This window comes from Stegodyphus dumicola, chromosome 6 (assembly GCF_044657685.1).
Source record: "Stegodyphus dumicola isolate Sdum_Otavi_A_Nest chromosome 6, ASM4465768v1".
In the NCBI taxonomy this organism is placed as follows: Eukaryota; Metazoa; Arthropoda; class Arachnida; order Araneae; family Eresidae; genus Stegodyphus; species Stegodyphus dumicola.
In genome coordinates, this window is record NC_140773.1 from 32,260,760 (window position 1) to 32,287,419 (window position 26,660).

At 31.4% G+C, this 26,660-nt stretch overlaps 1 protein-coding gene across 2 annotated transcripts in view; it reads left to right on the plus strand.

Moving 5' to 3' along the window:
- LOC118204409 (protein HID1) overlaps positions 1 to 26,660 on the plus strand; it is an 82,981-nt gene that overhangs the window by 44,798 nt on the left and 11,523 nt on the right. Inside the window, exons 8-16 of one of the 2 annotated variants that reach the window (XM_085818203.1) lie at positions 4,410 to 4,599; positions 9,048 to 9,245; positions 9,563 to 9,653; positions 15,877 to 16,028; positions 16,144 to 16,222; positions 18,292 to 18,353; positions 21,673 to 21,775; positions 21,863 to 22,108; positions 23,102 to 23,364. In XM_085818203.1, the coding sequence (XP_085674329.1) occupies positions 4,410 to 4,599; positions 9,048 to 9,245; positions 9,563 to 9,653; positions 15,877 to 16,028; positions 16,144 to 16,222; positions 18,292 to 18,353; positions 21,673 to 21,775; positions 21,863 to 22,108; positions 23,102 to 23,364 (1,384 nt within the window). The remainder of the gene's footprint in view (positions 1 to 4,409; positions 4,600 to 9,047; positions 9,246 to 9,562; positions 9,654 to 15,876; positions 16,029 to 16,143; positions 16,223 to 18,291; positions 18,354 to 21,672; positions 21,776 to 21,862; positions 22,109 to 23,101; positions 23,365 to 26,660) is intronic. The other variant, XM_085818204.1, reaches the window with a different exon arrangement.

A 26,660-nucleotide genomic window follows, 5' to 3' on the forward strand; every position in this document is an offset into this window, starting at 1 on the left:
CACATGGGGAAAACCACGGAAACACCCATGCAGCCAGCCTGTTCGCGGGACTTGAACCTCGGACTGAACTACCAGTGTTCAGCAACTTTATTGGCTGACCCAAAAATATGCTAATTTATAACATAATAAATAACTAATTATGTAATACTGTAAATACCCCCAAAAATGTAAATTTTGTTCTGCTTTCTGATTTTGTATAATAAATAATACAAAGTAAGTGTTCTATCTGTTTGTATTTTTACATCACCAGCAATATAAAAAATAGAATTTTATCAGATTGTCCAGTGGTTTATGTCTATCGACACCTCGCATAAATGTGGCTGGCCTCTGTCAACCCCCAATAATACATTTTGTAACAGTTCTTTAGGTCAACCATCACAAACATAACCTTGGCTAGCATTCTGCCAAAACACATAGACTTGTCCAAAAGTGGCATTATTACTTGCTGCGTCATAAAAGGTCACGCGAAAGTCTTCTCTTCTCCCGAAAGAGAGAATTTAGATGCTCGAGGAAAAGAAAGTCCATATCCTTCCACCCTATTTTGAGAATAATTCGGTTCAAATGATGCATGCATGTTTGCACTCGTGGATGCAAATGAGGCGGTCAAAGTATAATAAGGTTGCTGTATTGAGATTTGTGTGCATTTTTATACTTTTGAAATAAGTTCAGTTGGTTTATGTTCATTGACACTTCACATAAGGGTGGCTGGGCTATGTAAATCCTCAATAATACATTTTCAAGATTTTTTTATCAGTTCTAATAAGGATGCTGCATTGAAATCTTGTGTGCATTTTTGTTCTTCTGGAGTACTGCGGTCTCATATAACTATCATGAATCAACCCTCAATGTGTATAAAACAAACAGTCTAGATTTGAAGTTGAAGATTGCAACGACAACAATAGCAATGGTACTAGTACTAGTGGAAACTTATTATCCAGCGATTTTGAGAGTGGCAAGGAAAATGTAAGAAATAGTGACATAGACAAAGATGTAATTGAATCTAATAGTGAATCCAGCAATAGTAGTGGCCAGGACAATGTAAGTTTTTATTGGAGAGACAGATGAATTTCAACCGGAAGCATATAATTCTGACAATGTAGGTACGGGAGTGAATGATATGTTTGATATGTCTGATGATGCTGAAGAATAGGATTATTTCACAAAATTATTTTATGTGTCCCTAGTACAAATAAGCGTAAATGAAACCAATAGATATTTTGCATTTTGTACAAGAAACCACAATGATGCAACTAGACCCAAAACAAAACGGTGGGTAAACACAACAATTGACGAGGTTTACTAATTATTAGTATTATGTTTGTTGATACCTCAAGTGAAGAAGTGTACCATATCTGAATATTGATTCAAAAATGTGATGATTCAACCAGATATTTTTAGCAAATATATAACTCATGACAAATACACACAAATTTTGCGATTTTTACATATTGTAGATAAGAACAACCAATCAGAAAACAATAGGCTGTGGAATATTTGAGATGTGCATGAAAATCTAAATGCCAAATTTTCTACTTATTTTTCACCATTTCAAAAAACATGTATTGATGAGTCTCTCATGTTCAAGGGCAGGTTATCATTCAAACAATATATCCCTTAAATATAACATTGATTTGGATTGAAACTGTTTTTGCTATGTGATTGTGAAACCGGAATTATTTTGAAAATTTTGATTTACACTGGTTCCATCAGAGATATTATACCACTTGATGTCGTGAGCGCTATAGTGAAAAAGATCGTAAAAATTTATCAGGGAAAGAAACACCTCCTATATAGTGATAATTGGTACACCAGCCAGCCCGAAGTTGGCAGCCTGTTTCGTTGAAAATGGCATTGATTTACTGGCATTGTCAAGAAAAACCGAAAGCATTTCCCAAAATTTACAGCAGATGTAATCACATAAATAATATTTAGATGAATTTAATATTTAGATGCAATCACATAAAGCTGAATAAAACACGCAAAATTTTGCCTCTAAATTGGAAATATAAAAGGGATGTGCATTTTATTTCCACATTTCACAAAGGAATATTGGTGGATAGTGGAAAAGTGAATCATAAAACACGGAGAATTATGAAGCCAGACTATAGATAAATATGAGACTTATAGATGAGACTGACATGCAGGTATCTTTTGTAGAGATTGTTCGTAAAAGTGGGAAGTGGCATAAAAAGCTTTTTTTACCCTATTAGACATTTCTATTTTGAATTCACATAATATATTTCTGGTAGAAACAGGAAAAAATTCTTGTCATTTAAAGAATTTACTAGAAACATTATGCAACGAATTTTGTCAAAACATGGAACCCTTACTCCAATCTGGTAAACAATACAGAGAATTGCTTGGACGATTAGCCACTAGTAATTTCGTTGAAAGACATTTTTTTTGGACAATGTTCTGCCCACTGTTGGGAGAAGTAAAGGTCAAAGAATATATCATGTTTGTAGTCGCACCTCCAGAGCTGAAAGGAAATGCAAATTTTTGGTAACTTGGTATCTGGAGTGTCAAGTGAGTTTATATGTTGGACAATGTTTTAGAATATACCACAGTCAAAAAACTTTTGATATTAGCCTTTTTTGTCATTTATAGTTTATAAGAACCTTTTATTTAGTCCAAGTTTATATGCAGCGGGATAAGTTTGTAAGTATGTTTATAAGATTATAAGTTTAGGCAAATATCTATAAATTGTTGTTATACTGTTTAGGGATATAATGTTACCCTTTTCTTTTTTATGATGCTTCCAACCTCTCTGAAGCTAAATATAATATGAATAAGGAAATTTTGCAAAAATCTTAATTTTTGCAAATTTTTGCATTTGGCGGCGAGTCTTATATAATTTTACCCATAGTTAAAGGGATAAAATTTTTTCTGAAGCATGATCCCTAGCACTACTGCAATAAGTAATATATTATCATAATTTGAAATACAATTTAAAAATCTTATGTTGTATAGAGTAGCAATGTACGTAATCTGGTAGATGAGGCAATTTGCGAAAATCTGTTATTAAATTAGTTGATAGCAATCTGAAAAATATTATAATGCGGCATAAAAATTTCTGAGAATATACTAGGGATCATGCTTTGGAAAAATGTTAAAATTAATATCGGAATAATTTCTTCCCCGCAAGAGAACTGAGAAATTTCATTTTTAGGAAAATGTTAAATATAATCAAAATTACTTCAGAAGAAGTAGATTTGAGTTTTTATCTGTAAATGATAAGAGAAAATTATAAAAGAACAGAATGTGTCTCGACTAAGTACTGGCTCGAATCATCAAATAGTACTGGCTTCCAAAGCATTTCATTACATTTATAAAAGCCAGATAAAAGACAACTGCTACAATATGCACCATTCCTAAAAGTATTTATGAGAAATAAAATTTCCATATATTAGAGAAGTAATGGTCATTTGTCTATAAAAAATGACAAATTTTCAGAAGTTGGAAGGTTATTTTAAGCTAAGAATGTGAAAAATTCAAATCCACTGTCTGCAAAATTATTCTGATTTTATTTTCCTAAAAAGGAAATGTCTTAGTCTCTTATGGGAAAAAAATTATTCTGACATTTTAATATTTTTGGACCATGATCCTTAGCATAATCTGAACAGTTTTTGTGCCGCATTTTTTCAGATTGTTACCAAATTAATCACAGATTTTGTCAAATTGCCTCATCTACCAGCATCATGCGTGTTGCTATTCCACTAAGCATAAGGTTTTTAAATTGTACTTCAAATTATGATAATATATTACTTATAGCAAACTGGACAATTGTCATAGAACAAACTGTCATTGTAATTTAAAAGCAGGTATAAAATTTATTGATTCATCCCATGTGTAGCAATTCATCTGAAATCTGTTCTTATCAGGCTAGGTAACGAGGATAGTGGTTAGTGACACTGACTGCCATACTGAAGGGCCAAGATTCCAATCCCGGAGAAGGTATCTCTGTTCGTAAATGCGTGTGCAGCACAGCAGCATGGGGGCACTCGAAATATGCCTTGAGGCAAAAGTCCTATCGAGAGGTTGATGGCAGGGAAAGATAGCTGGGAGATCCTCAGACCCATTCCTCCCAGAGCGCTGTCCTTCAAAACTAGAAGCGAAACTGAGCAAAGTGATACTGTGACCTGTAATGGTGCCAAAGGCTTTTGCCAACGACAAGCACAATCTTTCCTCCTTGTCATTCTAAATTTCATGGGTTTGTTCTAATGTCAGACAATCAAAATTAGTCGCAACAACAACACATATGTTCTAATTTGATATGCTAATCAACTTGTATGTTTTTGAAGCATGTTAAGTCTTTAATTTTATTTTTTAATTAAAATAAGCTTAATCTACGTGAAATACTAAAATGCATTTTGATTTATTAATTTTGTTCATAATTTTTGTTTATTTAGACATGCATTACCTCTTTTCACATCGCTGCTAAATGTAGTTTGTGCATATGATCCTGTTGGATATGGAGTTCCATTCAACCATTTACTCTTCACTGATTCTAGAGAACCTCTAGTTGAAGTTGCATTGCAACTTCTTATTGTTTCTCTTGATCACGATTTTAGGGAAACTACATCAGATGACTCTTCTGAAGTAAGTTTCTTTTTAATAACAAGTTAAATGATATTAATTTAGAAGTCAAACAACAAAAATCAGCGTTATATTTTCAAATTTTCACAGGACTAGTTCCGACGGTTTTACCAAACCACTGAGGATGATTGTTCGGTAAAAATGTTAAAATTAGTCCTGTGAAAATTTGAAGATATAACACTGATTTTTGTTGTTTGACTTCTAAATTAATACTTGCTCGGCGTGTTATTGTATCTTAAGTTTAATGATAGTTTAAATTGATTTACTTTTCTTAAAATGGAATTATTTTTATTTGTGCTCAGTTTCCGTTGGAATGATTTAAAGTTCATATCTCTGGTCTAATTACACAATTAATATGTGTACTATGCTAATTAGATAATGACCACTCTTATTTTAATTTAAATATAGTTTATATCTCTGCAGTTATATAATTTAAAATTATAAATATACATTTAACAGTTGAAGGTTAATACTAAGAATTATGAAAGTTATGGGGTCATTAAAGTGAGTTAGATGTACATATTGTCGCAAAAATAAGTGCCTGATGAGTAAAAAATATGGTTGATCTTTACCTTATGGTAACTTGGCGATTTTTTGGCGAAAATTTGGCGACCAACTCTCCTACAGCAACCCTCTATTTTTTTTTCCCGCCGCCATTTTGTCTTCACGAAGTAAAGACGTGTTTCTTTTCTTTTTATCTACTGAACACTTCTTCCAAAAATCTACTAGCTGAATTACACTTATGCTAAAAATTTTATCTAACAAAACTGCTTAATCATGACAAATATTCACTGCAAAATTGGGAAAAAGTGCACAATACCATACTCCTTACGCGTTTTTCAAAATAACACATACACATAAACCATGTACACGTCGACTTATTTTTACTTAAAAAAACATCCCAGAATTACACAAAAATGGCATTGTGCACACTCTTCACTATATCCACGTACACTGCTTTTTTCTAATAAATTAGAAAAATTTCACGAAAATGCATAACAATTTTCTGAATCTTTAAACCCGGTAAAAAGAACATATATGAAATTACCTTATCGCGAAAAAGTATATACCCTTTCCAAATATAAACATTTCCACGTATAAAATAAATAAAATATCTAAAAACTTTTACCTCTGAATTATCTATTATATTTTAAACGTCAACAACGAATTCATACCGCAAACATTACAAATACTTAGTGTCAAATATTTAAATTATTTCCATGCACGTTTACTTCAGCTAAAACATATACCAAATTCCTACAAACATAAAATTCACAAAATAACTATCATTTAATTAAAATATCACTAAACCATGTACACGTCGACTTATTTTTACTTAAAAAAACATCCCAGAATTGCACAAAAATGGCATTGCGCACACTCATTACTATATTCATGTACTTTATATCACTATATCCATGTTACTGCTTTTTTCTCATAAATAAGAAAAATTTCACGAAAATGCATGAAAATACTCAACGTATACTACTCAAATATATTCCAAAATACTACAAACATATAACTCACAAAATCACGATCATTAAATTAAAATATAATTAAATTAAAAACACTACTTAAAATATAAATAAGCACATACATTAAATTAATAAAAATTAGATTACAATCCTAATTACTTTAAACTAAATCATTGCTAATAACAATTTTCAAATAATACCATTTTAATTTATTTACTCCTTACATTTAGAACAATGCATAAAAATAATATCCTCAAATGATTAAAAATACTAACTTACCTAATCTTCTTCAGAATCTTCATTACGTCGCTGCAGTACTACTGCTAATTTCTAAATCCTAAATCCAGTAGTCAACTAGAAGTCTATTCACCAAGTAATAAGAAATTAATAAAATTTCACCTATACTCAAACTATTTTCAGCAAACTAAGTACCCTTCCTTACACTCCTTTTCACAAAATGTCCATTTTCACCATATTTCTTGCACTGCCATTTAAACTTGTAATATCCTTCCTTTCACACAATCTCGACTTATTATTATTATCATCAGATAAACACATTAAAAATTTAGAATTCACTTTACAAAGTGCCATGCAATCCGAAAATTAATCAACACTATTTCACACAACACACAATGAAGCTTTTCCAAATTACCCCCTTTTCCGATTAAAGAACTGTAGTTCGTCCATTAATGTCACGTTTCACACAACACAGAATATAGCTAAATACGAAATTTCCAGATTTCCCCCCTTTTCCAATTAAACAACTGTAATTCGTCCATTAATGTCACATGACATATCTCATGATCTCTCATTTCCCTCACACAAAATAATGCGTAATCGGAACTGCGTGCTTCTCACATTATTACCAAAGCCCTAGGTAGTAACCTTTATCGCCTCCAAAATGTCGCCAAACTACCAGTTACCATATTCTAAAGATCAGCCCAAAATACTTTTATTTAATAACAAAATATATACACCAAGAAGAGTAGTGTGCATTTATTTTGGGAAGTAAGCTGTCAATCAAATAATTATATTCTTTGCAGCTATACTGCATTAAGCAGCATTGACTTTAACATTCAGATCAATTTCAAAAATCCAGATCGTGATTATTATAATATTAATTATATAATTATATATATGATTATTATAGGAATAAATTGAATTTAAATAAATTTAATTTAAATACAAATTTAATAAATTCTTTGCGCCATTGCTGCAAGGAATGAAATTTAAATTTAAACAAATTTAAATTTTAACAAACATGTATATACATAAAAAGGAAATTTAAAGTTAAAATTAAAAAATGTGCAAACATATAAAAGATTTAATTTTCAAACTAATCTACAATATCATTTAAATTCAGATAGCATAAGTAAATCAAGTGCAAAACCAAACCATGAAAATAAATTCACCAATTTAGCAAATTAAAATTAATCTAAAAAATTTTTTTAAAATTGCATAAGTGAATGACTGTTGAGCAGGCAGGAGACAGACTTATCAAGGGCAAGTTGCCTCCCAAAATTTAAATTTAAATGTTAAAATTTAAATTTGTTTAAATTTATGATTATTATAATATATAATATTAATTTGGGAAACTGTTACATTATATTACATTGTGTAACAAAATCCATTGTGATTATCAGTGGTAAGTCTGGAAAAGCAAAGAGCCATGACAAAATTCCAGATCCTTTTAATCAATTTATTATAACTCAAGCCATGTATGGTTGCATATTATGCCGCTGAAAAATAATTTAGGCTCTCTTGAAGTATATGATTCATACTGCCTTAAATACTATGTACGAAAAATGCCCTTAACTGCATGAAATGCGACCTCACACCATTATGCTCAATGTCATCCTTTTGTATGCCCACTTATTGTATTATTATTATATCGTTGTCCTTGGTACCTGTGTGTTTTTAGACCTTCATTTTACCAAAAGAAAATATGGGACTTCATCAATAAACAAAGTTTATTTCTATTCACATACAGTTTTATCTGTGTTCTGCACCAGTTTAAACATAACTGTTATGCAGTTAGAGGTACATTGGTTGTTGATTGTTGAGTGTGAAATCCTGTGTCATGCAGACTGTGTCTGATGTTTTGTGTAGATACATTTTCATCTGATGATTCATAAATGCTGGCTGTAACTTTATTTGCACTTGTTAGCGGTCTTATACTATTATGTATATAATGTGATGGCCATTTCATTCAGTAATATATCAATGAGTTTCAGTACCTCTTCTTTGTGTACATTGATGGCATTTAATTTATTGTGATACATAGAATTTTTTTGTATTCAGCATTCTTCTCAAGCACTTGGTAGTTGCATGCATGGGCAAACTGATACCATGTAACTCAATGCATCCTTTCGTTACTACTTCAGCATTATGATATCCAGTGCCAACTATGTAATATGTATAAATGGCCTGATACACTTCAGTCTTTTCTTAATTCATGTTGTTGTTATTAAAATCTATCTGAAAATAATTTTATACCACACAATTATACTTTCATTTATTTGTTGATATTAAATTTATAATAATAATATTTATGGTATTGTATTTCTACGTTTTTAACAATAAAAAAAAGTGTAGAAGATATTTTTGTTTTGTATAAAATTAAGTCATTTTCGGAGCAACTTCGGTAATATTATGGAGTGCAAAACCCACTGCAATATTTTTTTCTTGTGCTATTTAACATAAAGTAATTATTTCATGTACTTAAATATCCATTGTTTATAATTTTTTTGTCTTTATAAATTGCTATAGAACTACATTATCAAAGTTTAAATGATATTGCGTCAAGTCATATTGTGTCAATGTAGATTTTCATTTTATTTGGCTGTGCTATACTGTACTAATTTTTGAAATTTCAATCAGTTTACTTTTTCAAAATATGTTTTCCTAATTTTATTAAAGCATAATGTTTGAAATTTGAATCTTTTAAAATAAATATAAAATATTCTCTCCTTCTAGAAGGCATTTCCTAGCAATCTGTTTATCAATTACCTTTCACGAATACACCGAGAAGAAGATTTTTGTTTTATTTTAAAGGGCTTTACTAGACTCCTGAACAATCCTTTGATCCAAACATACATTCCCAATTCTACAAAAAAAGTGCAGTTTCATCAGGAGCTTCTAATATTTTTTTGGAAAATATGTGATTATAATAAAGTAAGATTTTTATTTATGGTTTTAATGACAAGAAACTTTGCATGTAGATGTTAATGTAAAATAATAATTAAGCAAATGTAAATATATAAATTAAAGATAATATCACTAATTAATGAAGAGATTGTGAATAGTATAATGAAAATATATTGCATGTTATTAGATAAATTATTTCTATTCTAAGTTTCATTTTATGGGAATTTTTTTTTTTTTTTTTTACTTTGAATGAATAAATTAGCAAAAGATTTGTGTTATTTTTAGTTTCATTTGTTTAATGTTTTTTAAATAAATTCATATAAAGCTGTAATTTTTAATTTCAGAAATTCATGTTTTATGTTCTGAAAAGTAGTGAAGTACTTGAAGTTTTGGTTCCTATTCTGTATCATCTGAATGATGCAAGGGCTGATCAGTGTAAGAATAATTAATAAGTATATAATATGAGTAACCTTTAGTTATGTACGTTATCAAATAGTTGCACTGAAAGGGCTTATCATGAACTGGCCATTTTTCTAGAAGTATATTTGTTGTATGCCATACATCAATGAAATGTTCAATTTGACTATCTAAGAATTTTAATTTATATATTTTTTCAACTAAAACTTCTAGGTGTTCCTCTAAGATAACACATGTAACATTTTCATCTGTAACATAAATACTTAAATTTAGTTTAGTAGTATTACTTCTCTCAAATGTGCGTTTTTGTTTTAATTTTTCAAACTTTTCTTCAAAAACCATTGTTTTTATATTTTAAAGAATTATACATTCAAAGTGAAAGTTATAAGCGTAAAATGCTCACCTGTAATCCTTTTGAAAGCGGGTGAATGTTGCTAATCCAGATGCGGTGGTGATAAGAATCTGTTCCAGATCATTTGCTAATAAGAATGCTAATCCATGAAGTCAAAAGGAACTTTAGTATGGGGCACTTCTGGCACCAAAATTTTTATAGGAAAAACATCATTAATAATCATCACAAAACCTCATTGAATTGAGGCCCGGTGGCGCAGTGGCTAGCGCATTTCGCAGCAACACCACAGGTCCAGGGTTCGATTCCTGGGCTGGGCAAAGTCGACTCAGCATTTAATCCCTTTATTTCTATCACTTAAGTTGATAAAATGAGTACAAAATTCTCTTGGGGACTAAACACTGGTGGTCCTGCGACAAGCTAACCATTTGTTCAGGGCATATGCTTATTCACCCCGGGGCCCACGGTCAAGAAAGCAGATTTTGGGCACTGCAGGCCTTGGCCTATTAGGGTTGTTATGCCACTGAGTTTAGTTTAGTTAAACCTCATTGAATTATTACTAAATTATGATTTATTTACATAAATTAAATTGAAAAGAAAAGAAATAATAATAATTATTACATTATGGATTATTATTTGTCATTGTCCACATGTCATCTGCATGATATTTTAGCATTGCCGAATTCAGTTAGAGTCACAATTGCATGGCCATTTCCCATGCTATTATTTGGATTATGACAAAGCACACTAAAGCCATTTGTCTAAGGGGAGGAATGCCTTGGTGAACAACTTTCTAAAGGAAATTGGTTTGTATTCATGTTACACATGGGGAAAATGTTGAAAATAATTATGCAGCCAGCCAGTTTACCAGGATTTAAAATTGGTTATATTATCAGTGTTTGATGATCTTACCACATGTGTAGTGTTGGGCTGAAAAGCTGATAGAACAATCCCTCAGTCTATCTGTGTAGCCTTAAAGAGCTGCAATATATGCCAGTTTCAGCAAATGGTAGCTTTTGAGTAAACAGCATGATTTATTGGATTTTCACTCTTGCCAGACTGTAAAATACACATGTAAGCATTGTTAAAACTTAGAAGTCACCTGTATACTGTAATGTTAACAGGAATTTTGAACATAACTGTGGTAAAATTCTACCATGTCTGCAAATACTGAAATGACTTCTAGTAATTTTTAAATTCATGCCTTTTATTGCTTTGTCTAGTTTGTGCATACTGCAGAAGGGGATAACCTTCGATTTCAATGCTGATGAGAGAATATTGTTTATATTTTTATCAACTTTGCCAGTTGAAAACCTGCCTGGATGTCCATGTTGATTGCAATTAGTTGAGATGCCTTACTTGAGAGATACCACATTTTTACCAGGCATTTACAGACTAACATTATTTGGTCTAATTAGTTGCCATACTATTTTTATGTGAACTATACCTTGTTCTGAGTTATGACTTAAAAAAGTCTTTGGTGGCATAAAGTATCTTAAATTTGCATTCTCTCAAATAATTTGTGTGTTTATAGAACTTTAATGGTATGAGCTATGTGCAGAGCTCAGCTCTTCATCTTCACACTTCCATATCAACTACTCATCCTCTTGATTATGTATGCTCCATAAAGACGATGCATCTGAACATTAGTGATTGCTAGTACAGTATAAAGTCCAAAGTCCAAAATCCAGACTCGTCGGGATTTCGGATTTGGGATTTTTCCAGTTATTAGATCATCAGTTTAAATCTAGTAAGATGGCATGTAGAAATTATAAAATTAAAAATATGAAATCCCGATTTATGAAATAATGAAGTATTTATGATCTAAAGGGTATCAAAATTTACGAAAAAAAAAAGCTTAATATTTATTTGTTTACCTTATTAAACATTTCTTTCAATGCAAGTTGTTTAAGTTACTTCATTTTTTTTGGGGGGGAGGGTTAATACTTTCTCTTTAATTCTGTAGACAGACATAATCTCTTGTTGAGTTACATTGTTGAATTCCTGTAACTGGTGTTTCAAGAATTCCGACTAACTTGTCAATTGAAATTTTCTCGATTTCAGTAACTTCTTTGTCATTTTCTTCACTATCGATAGGAGTATTTTTTGGATCTAGAACCATACTACAGATTTCATCATTCATTAACTGATTGATGATTGAGAAGCATTGTCATCACAATGAAAAACTTCTTTTATATCATCTTCATTTATTACCGCTTCTCCAAATTTCTTTACGAAATCCATTAATTGGAAATTTTCACCTTTGTTTTGCTATATCCAAAAACCTTTAAAATTAGCGGCTATCGTCACCAAATTTAGCTATCTTTCACTATACATATTTGGCTATGCATCATGAGCTTGGCGACTAATGACAATTTGTTCTGTTAAATTTTATCTCACTTCTATCATGCAATGAGATAATTAAGCCTGAATTATATTAGTTTAGTTATATCTTATGCTTATGTCTATTTCTTGCACATGCATAAAGCTTATCAGAGTTCTGAATAAATAAATTTCCACATATACTTAAGCCTTATTGAGGGCCGGCACTACGTATCTTACTGCCTGATGCTGTCTCTGTGGGTCCTATTATTCTGCAACTCAGTGCGGCCATATGAACTTTGGCGCTGGGTCTGGGTTTATGTGAATAACAAATCAGTTATTCTTAATTCAAATACCCCTAAATGTAATCTTTGGGTTTATGAGTACTATCAACAAAATCTATTTTTAGCATATGGACAGAAATTTTTGGTAAATTTTTCCTCGTCAACACTTTTTAGCACATTTAACTTAAATCTGTAATTATTGCCAAGCATAATGTGAACATAAAAGGTTACCATACTCCTTTATTATTCAATTACTAACATTAAAAGAAATTGTTTAGGCATCACTACATGAGTCATTACTCAATTTGTCATGTTTTGATAAACATGCGATGATGAAAGAAAAATATAATAAATAATGATTCGCCAGATTAACGATGTATCTATGTGGAATGTTTCAGTTTGAGATATGTGCTAAGCAAATACACAGCAACGGAGCCAAATTACTGATCGTACAAATTTATGCTAAAATGGTTGTTTCTTCAATAACAAGGTATTTTATTTGGGGAAAGTGCAGTGTCACCCACTGCTTGACGCGTTTTTAAGAATTGCACATACTCGGTATCCATGTACACATCGAGCTATTTTCACTTAAAAAGTCAAAGAAAACGACAAAAATCCAATTCTTCTTAATCTTGCAAAAAGCGCCAAACAAATAAGTGGGTGATTCTGCACTTTAGCCTTTTATTTAGTGTCAAATCGAAATTAAGAATGGGGACTCTCCAGATGTTTTATTATGCACGGAGGGAGAAATCAAATGCGCATGTGTAAAGCCTTTGAAGTTCGGATTTTAGATCATTCTGGATAATGGACATCCAGATTTTGGACTTTGTACTGTATGGAGCTGACCTAAGAAATGTTCACCAAAAGGAGCCTTGAATTATGTAGCCTCTTGAATCCCTAGAATTTAATTCAACTAGACATCTGCACGACTTTGTGGATTGTTCATTCATGATGAGAGTGCCTGGCTTGTAATAACATGTAGAATACTTGTAAAGCATTGTGCAATGTGTAATAGTTACATTCAAGGGAAAATTTTGAACAAAAATACCTACCATTTCATCTTGCCTGTCAGTGCACATTGCTGGAAAAACTGGAGTAACTAATTTTGAAAGTAGGAAATTGTTAATTATATATGCAGGCAATTAAATCTTGTATTCATTGTCACCTACAAGATTTCTAAAATATCCAAAACCATGATAGAACTAAGAGTGTCTTGGGACTCTTGGTTCTACCATGATTTGGAGTATTCTGGAAAGCCTGGGATAAATTTCACCAGTGCAAAACATTTCTAAAAGAAATTAATGTAATAATAAATAAATGATACATAAACAAGTGTAGCTATTAAGAATTAATTGATAATTTATAATTACAGGTTATTAATAATAGTAAAATGCATTTTAAAATTTTTTGCGATGTATCATAATTGTCTCCAGCTTATACTTTAAGGAATCACTGCTTCAGAGTAGAAGAATGCTAAATGCATTTTATGTTTTCAAGTTGAATAAAATATGCTAAAATATGCTGATTAAAATAGTCTGAAATCCGGACATCCTACAATATCGAGAGTGATTTAATAAAATCCCGACCTCCAAATCACCAGCAACATGCCCCCATACCTTCTTTTTAATGCTTTATGCTTGTATGTTTGATATTTCTTCATAATAAAATCTGGAGGGTCCCAGTTCTTAATATCACTTTGGCAGTGACACCAACCTGGAAAATTATCATATATCACTTTTTTATTTTTTATTTTTATCATCTCATGGCTATCTTACATGCAGCAAAGTCTAAAAAAGTGTTTTATAATTATTAATATTAGTAATTGAATACCAAATAGCATGATAACCTTTTATTTTGGCATTACCCTTTATGATGATTACAGACTTCAGCAAACTCCACACAGCAAAGTATTGAGTATGTTGATGATGAGATATTTAATGAAAATTTCTTTCCATATGTAAAAAATGTATTTTGTAAATGGTACTTGTGGGTGAAAAGATTACATTTAGTGCTCTTTGAATTGAGAATAACTGATTTGTAATTCAGATAAGTCCAGGAACGGCACCAGAACTGCTGCGGTCACACTGAATGGCAGAATTTAGGGTAGGCAAAATTTTTAAAATTTAATTAAGCAGTGAGCAGCAAAATTAAGGGGTGTCAGAACTTTCAGAATTTAAGAAAGGCACCAAAATGCAAAATTTAAGAGCGAAAGCATTTTTAGAATTTAGAGAGTCACTTGACAGCAGAATTTAGGAACCTCAAAGACACTACCAAAGTGCAAACTGTCTAGTGCCAGCCCTGTATAAGCCTTAAGTATATTTGGGAATTTATTTATTAAAACTGAGATAAGCCTTAAGCATGTGTGGGAAATAAAAGTATAATAAATAACTAAACTAATAGAATTCAGACTTTGTCAGTGTGCAATAGAAGTGAGATAAAATTTAGTGGAACAACATTCTTTAGTCGCCAGTCTCATGATGTATTGCCGAAAGTGTATAACGAATGCTAACTAAGCTTTATGAGGATAGCTGTGAATTTGAAAGTTTTCAAGTATCGCAAACAAAAAGCAAAATTTTCCTGTTAATGGAATTTGTGGAGAAGCAGCAATAATAAATGAAGATGATATGACAGAAGACTTTCATTGCAATGGCAATGCCCCAGTCATCAGTCAAGTAATGGATGGTGAAATCTTTAATATGGTTTTAAGTCCAGATAAAATTGCTACTGATGGTTAAGAAAGTAACAGAGAGGCTGTTGAGAATGAAAAAATATCATTTCACAATTGAGTGGGAATTCTGGACACAGCAATAACAAAACAAAACACTGGAACATTTTAACTGAAAAAATATCTATAGAACTGAAGAGAAAGTATTAGCACAAAAAAGTAAATTAAACAACGTACATTGAAAGAAATGTTTAATAAAGGAAACAAATAAACACTGACTTTTTTTATATGTAAACTTTGTTTCCTTTGAGGTCATAAATGCTTCACTATTTCATATTTTTAATTTATAATTTCTATATGCACTTTGTATAAACTGATGAACTATATGTGGAATTTGTATAAACTAATATGTGGAAAAGTCCTAAATCTGAAATCACTTGACCCCTAAATCTGACAAGTCTAGATCTCTGACTTTGTACTAATATATATATATACACACACGCACTATATTTACACAAACCCATTAGTTCTTATATACAATATTTTTCTATTTAGAAGACACTAGGTGAGTTTATCGAATTATTTACTAAATTTTTGTGTATTTCTCCTTTCTTTATGTAGCAAGAGTAGGTCTTGTTCATATTGGAGTCTTTATTTTGCTGCTGTTAAGTGGAGAGAGGAATTTTGGTGTGAGATTAAACAAACCATATACAGCAAGTGTGCCTATGGATATTCCTGTGTTTACTGGAACTCATGCTGACCTCTTAATAATTGTAAGTAAATACAACAATCAGAAATTATTATTTAAGAGATTGAATCTTTTTTTTTTTTTTTTTTTTTTTAAACTGAGAAGAAATTTTTACGAACTTAATTCATTTCATTTATAAGGTTTTCCATAAAATTATTACTACTGGTCATCAGCGTCTCCAGCCTCTATTCGATTGCCTTTTAACTATAATAGTAAATGGTAAGTGAAACCTTTTTTTTTGGGGGGGGGATATTACTGCATGTTGAAAATATAATGTTTTATATAATGATATGCATTAATAAAATACAATATCAAGGCTTTACTGAGAGACTCGGTATTTTTCAACACATCTGCAAGTCTCCCCAAGGATTACCAAATCTTCTGGTTTTTAATTTTGGCTTTTATGAAGGAAAATGTTGTCTAGCAGTAATATGAAATTTATTCAATTATTCCATTTCCTACCTTTTTCAACATAATTTTTGGAATTAAATTTTATTTGATTTAATTTGTCTTAATCTACTGTAGACATTTGCAAAATCTTTTACTAAGATTCAAGCAAATTTTAAATCAGTTAATGTATGTATTCAATCTTGTTTTAACCAATATATGGTACATTACCAAGTTTATCCACACAACAGCATGTACATTAATTATTGATTTTATTTGCATCATATTTAAAAATACTTTGCTTAATAAAAGCTTTCGATTAATCTGAATCATGCATTATACAGTGAATTTAAGTCTATTTGGTATTCGTTTGAAATGGCATAGGCATGAAGTAAGAAAATCTCCTAATTTTTCATGTTTTAAGATTGAGAGCATTTTAAATAGTACAACAACCTGAATCATGCATTAGAAAGTGAATATAAGTCAGTGTAGTGGTTTTTTGAAACTGCAACATGTACAGCTGGAAAACCTACCAATTTTTCATATTTCAAAGTTTGTAAGGACAGATACAGGTATAAGTGGGGTGAGACACCAAAAATTCACTATTCATCCCACAGGTGTAATTCTGCAGCAGTAGTTGTTTAGCTATGACCCAGTTTTGATGGAAAACACACTGAGTGACAGTCTAAAGATCTCCCACCTCTCTTCACCTACAATTAAACTATTTGAGAGGACTTTTGGCTCACTGTATATTTTGAGTGCCTCAATGCCATACAAACTTTATACACTTAAAAACATCTGGCCTTCTCTGGTATTTAAACCTAAGCCCATTGATGCAGCGAGGTTTAAAGACAAGGTTTTCAGATTGTAGAACAGAGTGTATTTCAGCCTCTTGCGGCCATCTTACGAGGTTTCTACTATCTCTGATAAGATTGTATTCTTCAGCTTTGAGTTTTTATTGCCAATATTTAAATTGTTATGCTGGTGAGAAGTGTTGAGTCAACTTTACATTAAATTATTTGTGTAGCCTCTGGCAACTAGACTCGGTTTTAAACCTGAAATTGGCTGTTACTTTAAGTTACCTTGCCAAAGTGGTGATTGATTTGTAAGCATAAGTCACTTTTGTGTTCATGTTCAGATTTATTAAAAAGGTTTGTTTTAAAACCTTCCCAAGATTTTGTTGTTAACTTCAAACACTGTAATAATTCATTGTAAGTCTGTTAGGAGTTTGATACCAGTTTATGTTACCAAAGAATATCAAACTCTGTATCCTTAAGATCATAAATGTTTCATTATTTCACAAACAACTTTTTGTATTCTTAATTTATAATTTTGATGTATAGTCTTACAAGATTTATACTGACGATCAGCTCACCTGCGTCTGAGCAGTAAGGTTGCTGAAGACTGGTAGTTTAGTCCGAGATTTGAATTCCACAAACGGGCTGGCTGCATGGATAGATATTTTTGTAGTTTTCCTATATGTAACGTGTATACGCACCAGTTTTCCTTAGAAAGGTCCTCCATGAAGGCATCCCTTCCCTTAGGCGGATAACCCTCGAGTGCTTTGCCATAATAAAAAAATAAATAAAATAATGAAATTAAATTAATAATCTAAAATTTAGAATGTTTTAAATTGCTGAAGCTTCAATGATTACAGATGTTGGATTTTGTTCTTTATATTCGGTATTACAGTTGCATAATTAATTAATTAATATTGAAATAAACAGCTAAAAAAACTTGGTTTATATTTAATTGTTTTTAATTTATTTATTGCATTTTTCATGTATAGGAGCATTTGGGTCAAATTTAAAAAAAATGACAATTTAAAATTATTCCTCCATATTAAAATATTGGACTAATTTGCATTTAAATATGACTAAGAAATTAATTTTTCTTTTCAGTTTCTCCTTATCTGAAAACATTATCTATGGTTGCCAGTACAAAACTTCTGCATTTGCTTGAGGTTCAGTATTTCTGTTATTCATAATTAGCTTTCCCCCTTCTATATCTTCTAAGTGTCTTTCCCCACTTCTATATATAAATTATTAATATTCCTCACTTCTTCCCTTCAGTTTCTATTTTTCGTATAATTTAATTAAATGAATTAATGATAAAATGAGTTAATGAAGTTTTAATTTAATGAACTTATAAATAAATTTAAATATTAAAATTTATATTATGATTAATTATATATTTTGTTTATTATATTTTGAAAATATAGTGTTAATATAGGTTTACTACACTGCCCTCCAAAGGCTAAGGAACAACATTGTCTAGTTTGAGAATGAAGCAACATAGAAACAAAAAAATTAGCGGACATTTTCATTAAACAGTTCTTTAATGAATGCGACATAGAATGTTTCTAAAGTTCAACACAAACATGAATTACAGCACAAAATTGCACTCTTAGCAGAGAAATCATTTCTTGCAGAAAACAGTATATCATAGTTCTTTTGAGGAAAAACCTGGTGGTAACATTACAAAAATGGGTTCTAATTAGGAATATATCTACCCCTAGCTGCAGTACATTAGTGGCAGCAGTGACGTTCCTCAATTAAGTTGTCAGTCAGTGAAATGGGAAGCAATGACCAGACACGAAGTAATGTTTGCTTAAGCTCATCTAACGACCTTGGAGGAGGACTTAAAGCAGCAACCTGTCTCCCAAGGTAGTCCCAAAGATGCTCTATCAGGTTCAGGTCTGGGGATTAAGCTGGCCATTCCATTCACTCTATACCATGACCCTCAAGATATTCTTCAGCTATTTGATCTCTGTGTGGTCACGCATTGTCATTCATCAGAAAAAATCCAAGACCAATAACAGCAGCATGTCGGCAGACATTTTGACCAAGGATCTTGTCTCGTTATCTAACACAGGTGAAAGTTCTTCCATGAAACACATGCAGGTTAGTGTGACCATCGAGATAGATCCCAGCCCAAACCATTATTCCACCATCTTTGTAACTCTGTACTTCTGTACAATGTGGGATTGTGTCTGGTGCATTGTTCCCTCTAGATCAGCTGACGAGCTGAATCAATCTCCAATATGAGCCTGGACTCGTGTCTGAAGAGAGCAGATGCCCATTGTTGGCTGGTCCAGTAGATGTGTTCTGTTGCCCAATGTAAATGGTCTCTGTGTCTTTGGTTCAAAGCGACACAAACAACTGGTTGTCTTAAATGCAGACGTGTATTGTCCAGACGTCTGCACACTGTAATAGCTGAGATTCTTGTTCCTGTTGCCACTAAATGATCTACCATGAGCTGAGGCACAGTATTGTTGCTCCTTCGTCGGGCCAAAAGAGGTAAATAAAGGTTCCCACAGGGGTTGTAACTCTTGGTTTGCTGGAACATGTCTTCTAGACATAAAATTCTCGGATTCAAACTGCTTCCATAGTTGCTGGACTACACTATGAGAGACACTGAGATGTCTAGCAGCATCAGCTTGTGACATACCTTTTCCATCCATCTTATCACTCACCACCTTAACGAATTGTGAAACAACTTCTCTCCTTGATATTGTCAATGAAATTGTTAATAAGAATTGAAGATCAACACTTGTGAACAAATCTTTCGATTTTTACCTTTTTCCCTCCAACTCCTGTATAATTATTAATTTCAATAAATTAAAAGTGTTAGTTATTGTTTTTGCATATATTTTCTTAAACTCTGTTATATAATGCATATAAACAGTGAATTGAAATGTTACTGATATTTTTGTAATGGTGAGCATTGAAAAACATACTGTTCCTTAACTTTTGGAGGGCAGTGTATAAAGCATGTGTATGAACTGTATCAATTAAAAATCCATATTTTTCTTATTTTCAGTAAAATATTTTAATTTGTGATAATTTTTTCAAATTGTTTAAGTGTGATGAAGAAACAGAAGAAAAATAATTGAATATAAAACAAAAGTCCCAAAATTAGAAACTTACTACATTTGTTAGAGCAGGGTATATTTTGTGTGTTTTAACTGAATGTTGTGAAACAAATTCAAGTCTTCTAAATTATTGAATAATCCTGAAACATTTCAAGAGTAATTTTAAGTGTTACACTTCAAGCAATTAAGAAATGGCATTATTTTAAACAATTAAATTTCTTCATATAATGGTAATCATTCAAATGTTAAAGTTAAAATACAGTCAAAAGTCGTTAATCCGGACTCATCGGGACTTCGGCGATTCCAGATTATCGATTTTTCCAGATTATAGATCATCAGTTTAAATTGCGTAAGATGTCATGCAGAAATTCTAAAATTAAAAATATGAAACCGTAATTTATGAAATAAAGAACAATTATGATCTAAAAGGTATCAAAATTTACAAAAAAGAGCTTAATATTTATTTGTTTACTTTATTAAACATTTCTTTCAATGTAAGTTGTTTAAGTTGCTCCGTTTTATGTGATAATACTTTCTCTTTAATTCTATAAACAGGCATAATTTTTTGTTCAGTTACAAAGTTCCGCTGTTTAAGTCCCATTAATTGCTGTGCCGAGAATACCGGCTAACTTGTCAATCGAAATTTTTTCGTTTTCACTAACCTCTCTGTCACATTCTTCATGTCTTTATCCATTTTTTGCACTTTTTGTTTGATGGACATCGAAACATACTTTCGCTTTGTACGATCCTTTGGGAGCTCCAGAATCGGAAATTCTATTTGACATAATCAAAAGTTCAAGTTTACTTTTATAGTATTGTTCTTACAGTCTGCAAAAAATAATAAGCCGGATCCAATTCGAAAATTAAGGAACAACGCAATCATCAACATTAATTGAAATAGATAATTAGATAATTTTAGCTTATACCGTCCGTTATACATAAAACGCGCACGCGAAAACGTATTCTGCGCTTGCGCACACGCAAATGCGCAGTCGTAAGAGGACTTATGTGCACGCGTAAACGTCTATGCACATGTGTCAACACGGTGCATACGCAGAAAGTTTTTAGCTTTGAGGTCCGGATTATAGATCATTCCGAATTATGGGCGTCCGAGTTAACGACTTTTGACTGTACTACATTATAAGGCTGTTATCAATTAACCTTATTATAATGATATTTATCAGTTTCAAATAAATATTAAATATGGGTTTTTACTAGTCTGAATATTATTAAATGTTTACATATGTGTGAAATTAAAAATATGTAATGGTAATTATATGTGTTGTTTAACTTTATTGAATGTAAATATTTTTGGCTATATTTAAGAAACATTATATTGGGCTTTGATTAATGTCATACTATGTATTATAACATATATAACATACTATGTATCTATGTTCATTTATAGGCTTTTAGCACTCCTTGGTATTTGTACAGCAGTCCTACAAATCATCACCTTGTTTTCTTCCTATTAGAAATTTTTAATAACATTATACAATATCAGTTTGATGGTAAGAAATATTTATTTGTGTATTTATTGTGTAGTAGATTCTTTATTTGATAGCTTGCTAATTTTTAATTTTTGTAAATATTTTTAGGTAATTCAAATTTAGTGTATACAATAATTCGTAAAAGAAATGTTTTCCATTCATTGGCAAATTTGCCTACTGATCATAATACAATCCAAAAATCTCTCAGCAAACGTAACAAATTAGTACCTTCAACCAGTACCATGAGTCTGAATAGTTGTGTCTCAGGCATTAATAATCAAAGCATGGAAGGGTCCACACCTGCAAAACCAGCAGAAAAAGGAACTTTAAATGCTTCTTTAGCAGCCACACCATGTAAGTTTTGTGTGTTATTTAAAAAAATTTTTAATATTTTTTCTGTCTAAATTTAAAAAAAAATTCCATTAGTAAATTTAGTTTTGTATCTAACATTATAAAATTGTTTTAATTTCTTTTTTTAAATATTTTTAAATTCAGAAAAACATTTAGTCAATTACATATTTGCCAATTCCATCATTGACCTTCTTTCATCTTTCTGGAAACTGAAACATTCCTCTTTTATGGAATTTCAGAGACAAATTGGTTAAAACTGATTGAAGTAGTTTTGGCAGGAATCAAATCTGGTAAATTTTCACAATTAATAAAGTTCTTCCCAAACCTAAAAGGATGATAAAATGTATTGACTACATAATGAGAACACTAAAATATCCTAACCAGGTACAAGTTTCTGCTTAGTTTCATGCCCATGGTGGACTATAATACCTTTTCTCTTGGTTAAATCAGACCTTCTGTCAATTTCTACTTTCCATTTTGGTAACTATCAGTTAGATTTACTGAAATTGATGGTTTAGTGGTAGCAACTTTTAACGTACTAATTTCAGCTAATAGATTAGTAATTTTAATTTAAAACTGGAACAATGATGGAAACTGCTTTTTTGTGCTGTACCAGTTTTGCTTCCTAAATTGTAGACTTTCTAATGATATACTTTGCATTAGAAAAGTATTCTAAACATACCACTTTCGTAACTGGTTCATGTTTGTGTGTTACCATTATTATGGACTTCTAAGTATGTATACTATATATGAGTTATAGAAAACATAAAATTCTGAGTTCTAATTTAGACATGATATGATTGCTGATGAATTTAAGATGGTTTCAAAATGACTTGTTGCTATTAGGTAATACTCATATACATGTACATGCACAAAACTCAACTAAATTAAATTTTTTTAAGGGATAAATTGTTGGTTTTTTGAAAACTAAAGTTTTGATAATGGACCAAATTTTAGATTTTTTTTTATTGTATTGCCTTAACTATTTATTTGTAGGTATAGATAAAATGACAGAAAGAGAACGTGCTCATCCTCCAAGTGCTCCCACAAGTCCTCCTGCAAGTCCAACAGAAACTAGTCCCCCTTCAGTACACAATTCTATTCTTAATAACAAATCAACTGAAAGTGCTAGTAATTTGGAGAAAAAATTTGAAGGCTTAGAACCTGAAGGACAAGAAATGGTGACTGCAGCAAATGCACCTGACACAGAAAATTCTAGTAAAGAGGAGGAAGGAAAAATTGATAGTTCATCAACTAAGGTTGTAATAATATTTCATTTTCACAATTTAGTGTGAATTTTTTTTTATTGTTATGTATCTGTTTTTTAAGAATTTTCATCAATTTTTACGAATATGTCTGTCAGTTTTAAATGAACTTGTTTGTATGAATGTATGCAGATTATTAATGCATTTAAAATAAAATAATTTTTTTACTAAATTTTATATGTTCCTAGCACATATAAAATGTATCAAAGCAACTAATGTGCATAGGCTTGAAATCATAAATTGAATACCGTATGTGCAGAACTGTAATTTTCATGTTCCTCATTCATTGCATTTTGTTTTTTGCTTAATATGTCCATATATATTTCCTTAAATTTTTAATTGGTAAAAATAAATACGTAGTAGATTAAGAAATAATTTCATCAACTATAGGTTTATTTACTCACTAATGCTAGCTAGATCATAAGTTTGGCATTTATTTTGTTTAAATAAATTAGTAGAATTTTATATGCACATATATAAAATTTTGTGTGCATTATATAGTTCGTCCCAATGAAAAGATGATGAGTTCCATCTCTAGCTGCTTGTTGTACTGTATTTGAATCAATACCTGTATTGTTTGCTTACATATTTTAGCTATTTATCATTGTAAATAGTTAAGGCTGAGACATTAAATATAATATCTTTCAAGCACTAACTGGGATATAAAGAAATCAAGACTTTATTTAATGATAGATTTATATAATGATAAAGAAATCCAGTTTTTAAAATTTAAATCAATTTTTTATTTAAATTAGATATTTATATTTTTTGTATTAATTTATTAAATGTTTTCCACTTGTTGATGGTTTTCAAACTAATTAAACCTATAACTAGATGATATTAAGAAGTGTAACAAATATTTTATGCATAAATTATATAATAACTAGAGGTAATATAAATTGTACATACTTTTATCAATTAGTGCCATAAAATATAATGAAATATCTTGACAGCTTTTTGCCAGCAATAAGCTGCAAAGTCACCTTAATCACTTGACTATAAACTTATGTATGCATACACACAAACAAGCAAATAAACAAAAAAAAAAAAAAAAAAAAAACCTCTTGTGGTGGTACCTTTTATCTAGATACTGGAGAAAAAATCTCAGTGTAGTAAAAGCTGAACTATCTGGAAACCTTGAGAAATTCCAGGCATGCAAAATTTATGGATAATTGGGCATATAAAATATGCATTTCACAATAGAAAAGCCAAAATGCCAAATGAATGTATAAAATGTTTTCAATCTAAAATTATAAAAGAGTCGTTTTATTTGTTATCAACTTGAATATCAAATGCCTACATTTAAATCATCTGAGGTGTTAAAAGAAAAAAGGGTCAATTTAGGCATAAGTGCTAACGTAAAATATCCAAGTACAAAATTCTGTCGACATTGATAATTGGCTGTGATCTCTCCAAACTTGCACCAAGCATTCCGGCAGATGTTTGAAGAAACAGATTACTTTTTCTTTAGTTAATCAACATATACAGCTTAAACTGATTGTCATAATTTTTGCACATTGCACAGTCAGTGTTTATCCATTTTCACATAAGTCCCACATTTCTTGATTCCAGAATACCATAAATTTGAACTACTCTGCTGCATGGTGTTTTGTTGAAGACAAGTTCGGAATTTTAATCATTTTTTTTTCCAAATGTAAATGAAATGACACCATTTTTTTAAATTAAACTGACTTATTGAGAGTTAATACGATTTATATAAAGCAAAAGTGTTACTTCATAGTAATCCATTATTGGCATTAAATTGCACTGTTTGGTGGCAGTTTTCGTTTGGTTCAAATTGTAGTCCTATTCATGCTTTATAATTTAATTACAGATCTTCTATTTGCTTAATTTTACATTAAAAAAAATTTCTAATTCGAAAATATTTTAGTTACTTGAGCTTTATTGTTAGTTGAGTGCTAGATAGTTGGTCTTTTACTTTATACACATGCTGGCCATTAAAATTGCAACAGGAGGAAGGAATGATGTGATGAATGTCAAAAGCACAAGAGGTTGGGATATGCAAATGATTAGTATTTCAGCCCATTTAGATGATGCAGGAGGGAGGAATGACATCTGAAGATTTGCATAAAAGAAAAGTTGTGTAGTGGATTTCTCATTCAGAAAGCACTTTGTAATGTCGGACTTACAAAGAATAATGTGTTATGTCTGGAAAAATAAGAAGAAATGCTTACCAGCAAGTATCAGAATGTGATAGAGGCAAGATCATTGCCCATCAAAAGTGTGGATTATTGTTCTGTGATATCGCCTGTCACACTATCAACATCCAACCACTGTCATGCGAATATGGAATCAGTGGGTTGCTGAGGGTCATATTGAATGGCATGCAGGATTTCAATGCCCTCCTATGACTAATGCCCTAGAAGGCAGACATGTGAGGTCAGCCCTGCAAAACAATACAACCACATCAGGGACCATTAGTCAAGAAATGAACATGTTTGCAATATGCCTAGTTATCTGCTTGTATGGTGCATCAACGTTTGTAGCTACATAGACTATCAACACAAACGACCATTACTTCGGCTTCCTTTGACAATGTAGCATAGAGAGAGACAGTTACTCTGGTGCACCAAATGACAAAGATGAATATAGGAGTGGCACAACATCGTCTCGTCTGAACAATGAACAGAAGAGTTCCGATTCTTTGTGCAGTATTCTGATGGCCCTATACCTGTCTGGAGGCTCCGAGGAGACCACACATTGCCTGCTTGCATTCGATATCGGCATAGGGGCCCTGCACCTGGTGTGAATGGTTTGGGCAGCCATTGGGTGCACGACATGCACATCTCTAGTTTGGATCAATGGTAATTTGAATGCAGATCAGTACATTGCTTACATCTTAAGTTCAGTGGTTGTGCCCTATCTTCAAGTCCTGCCAAATGCCATCTTCCAACAAGATAATTCAATACCACATGTTGTACGTTGTGTTCTGACCTTCCTCAATACACAGGGAATTTGACTGCTGCCCTGGCCTGCACAGTCTCCAGATCTCTCACCCATTGAAAACATCTGGTCATGGGTTACTGAAAGACTGGCCCACCACCCTTCTTCAGCTAATACAGTTGATGAAGTGTGGCATAGGCTTGAAACAGAATGAGTTCCCTGTTTCTGTCATTTAATACCAGATCATTTCTATGCCTAACCAGGTAAGAGCCGTTTTAGATACCAAGGATGTGCAACTGTTTCTACTAATTTTGCACACCTGTAAACCCCCAAATTGCTTACAAATTTAATCATTTTATCTTTATGCCATACTGTTTATGTACAAT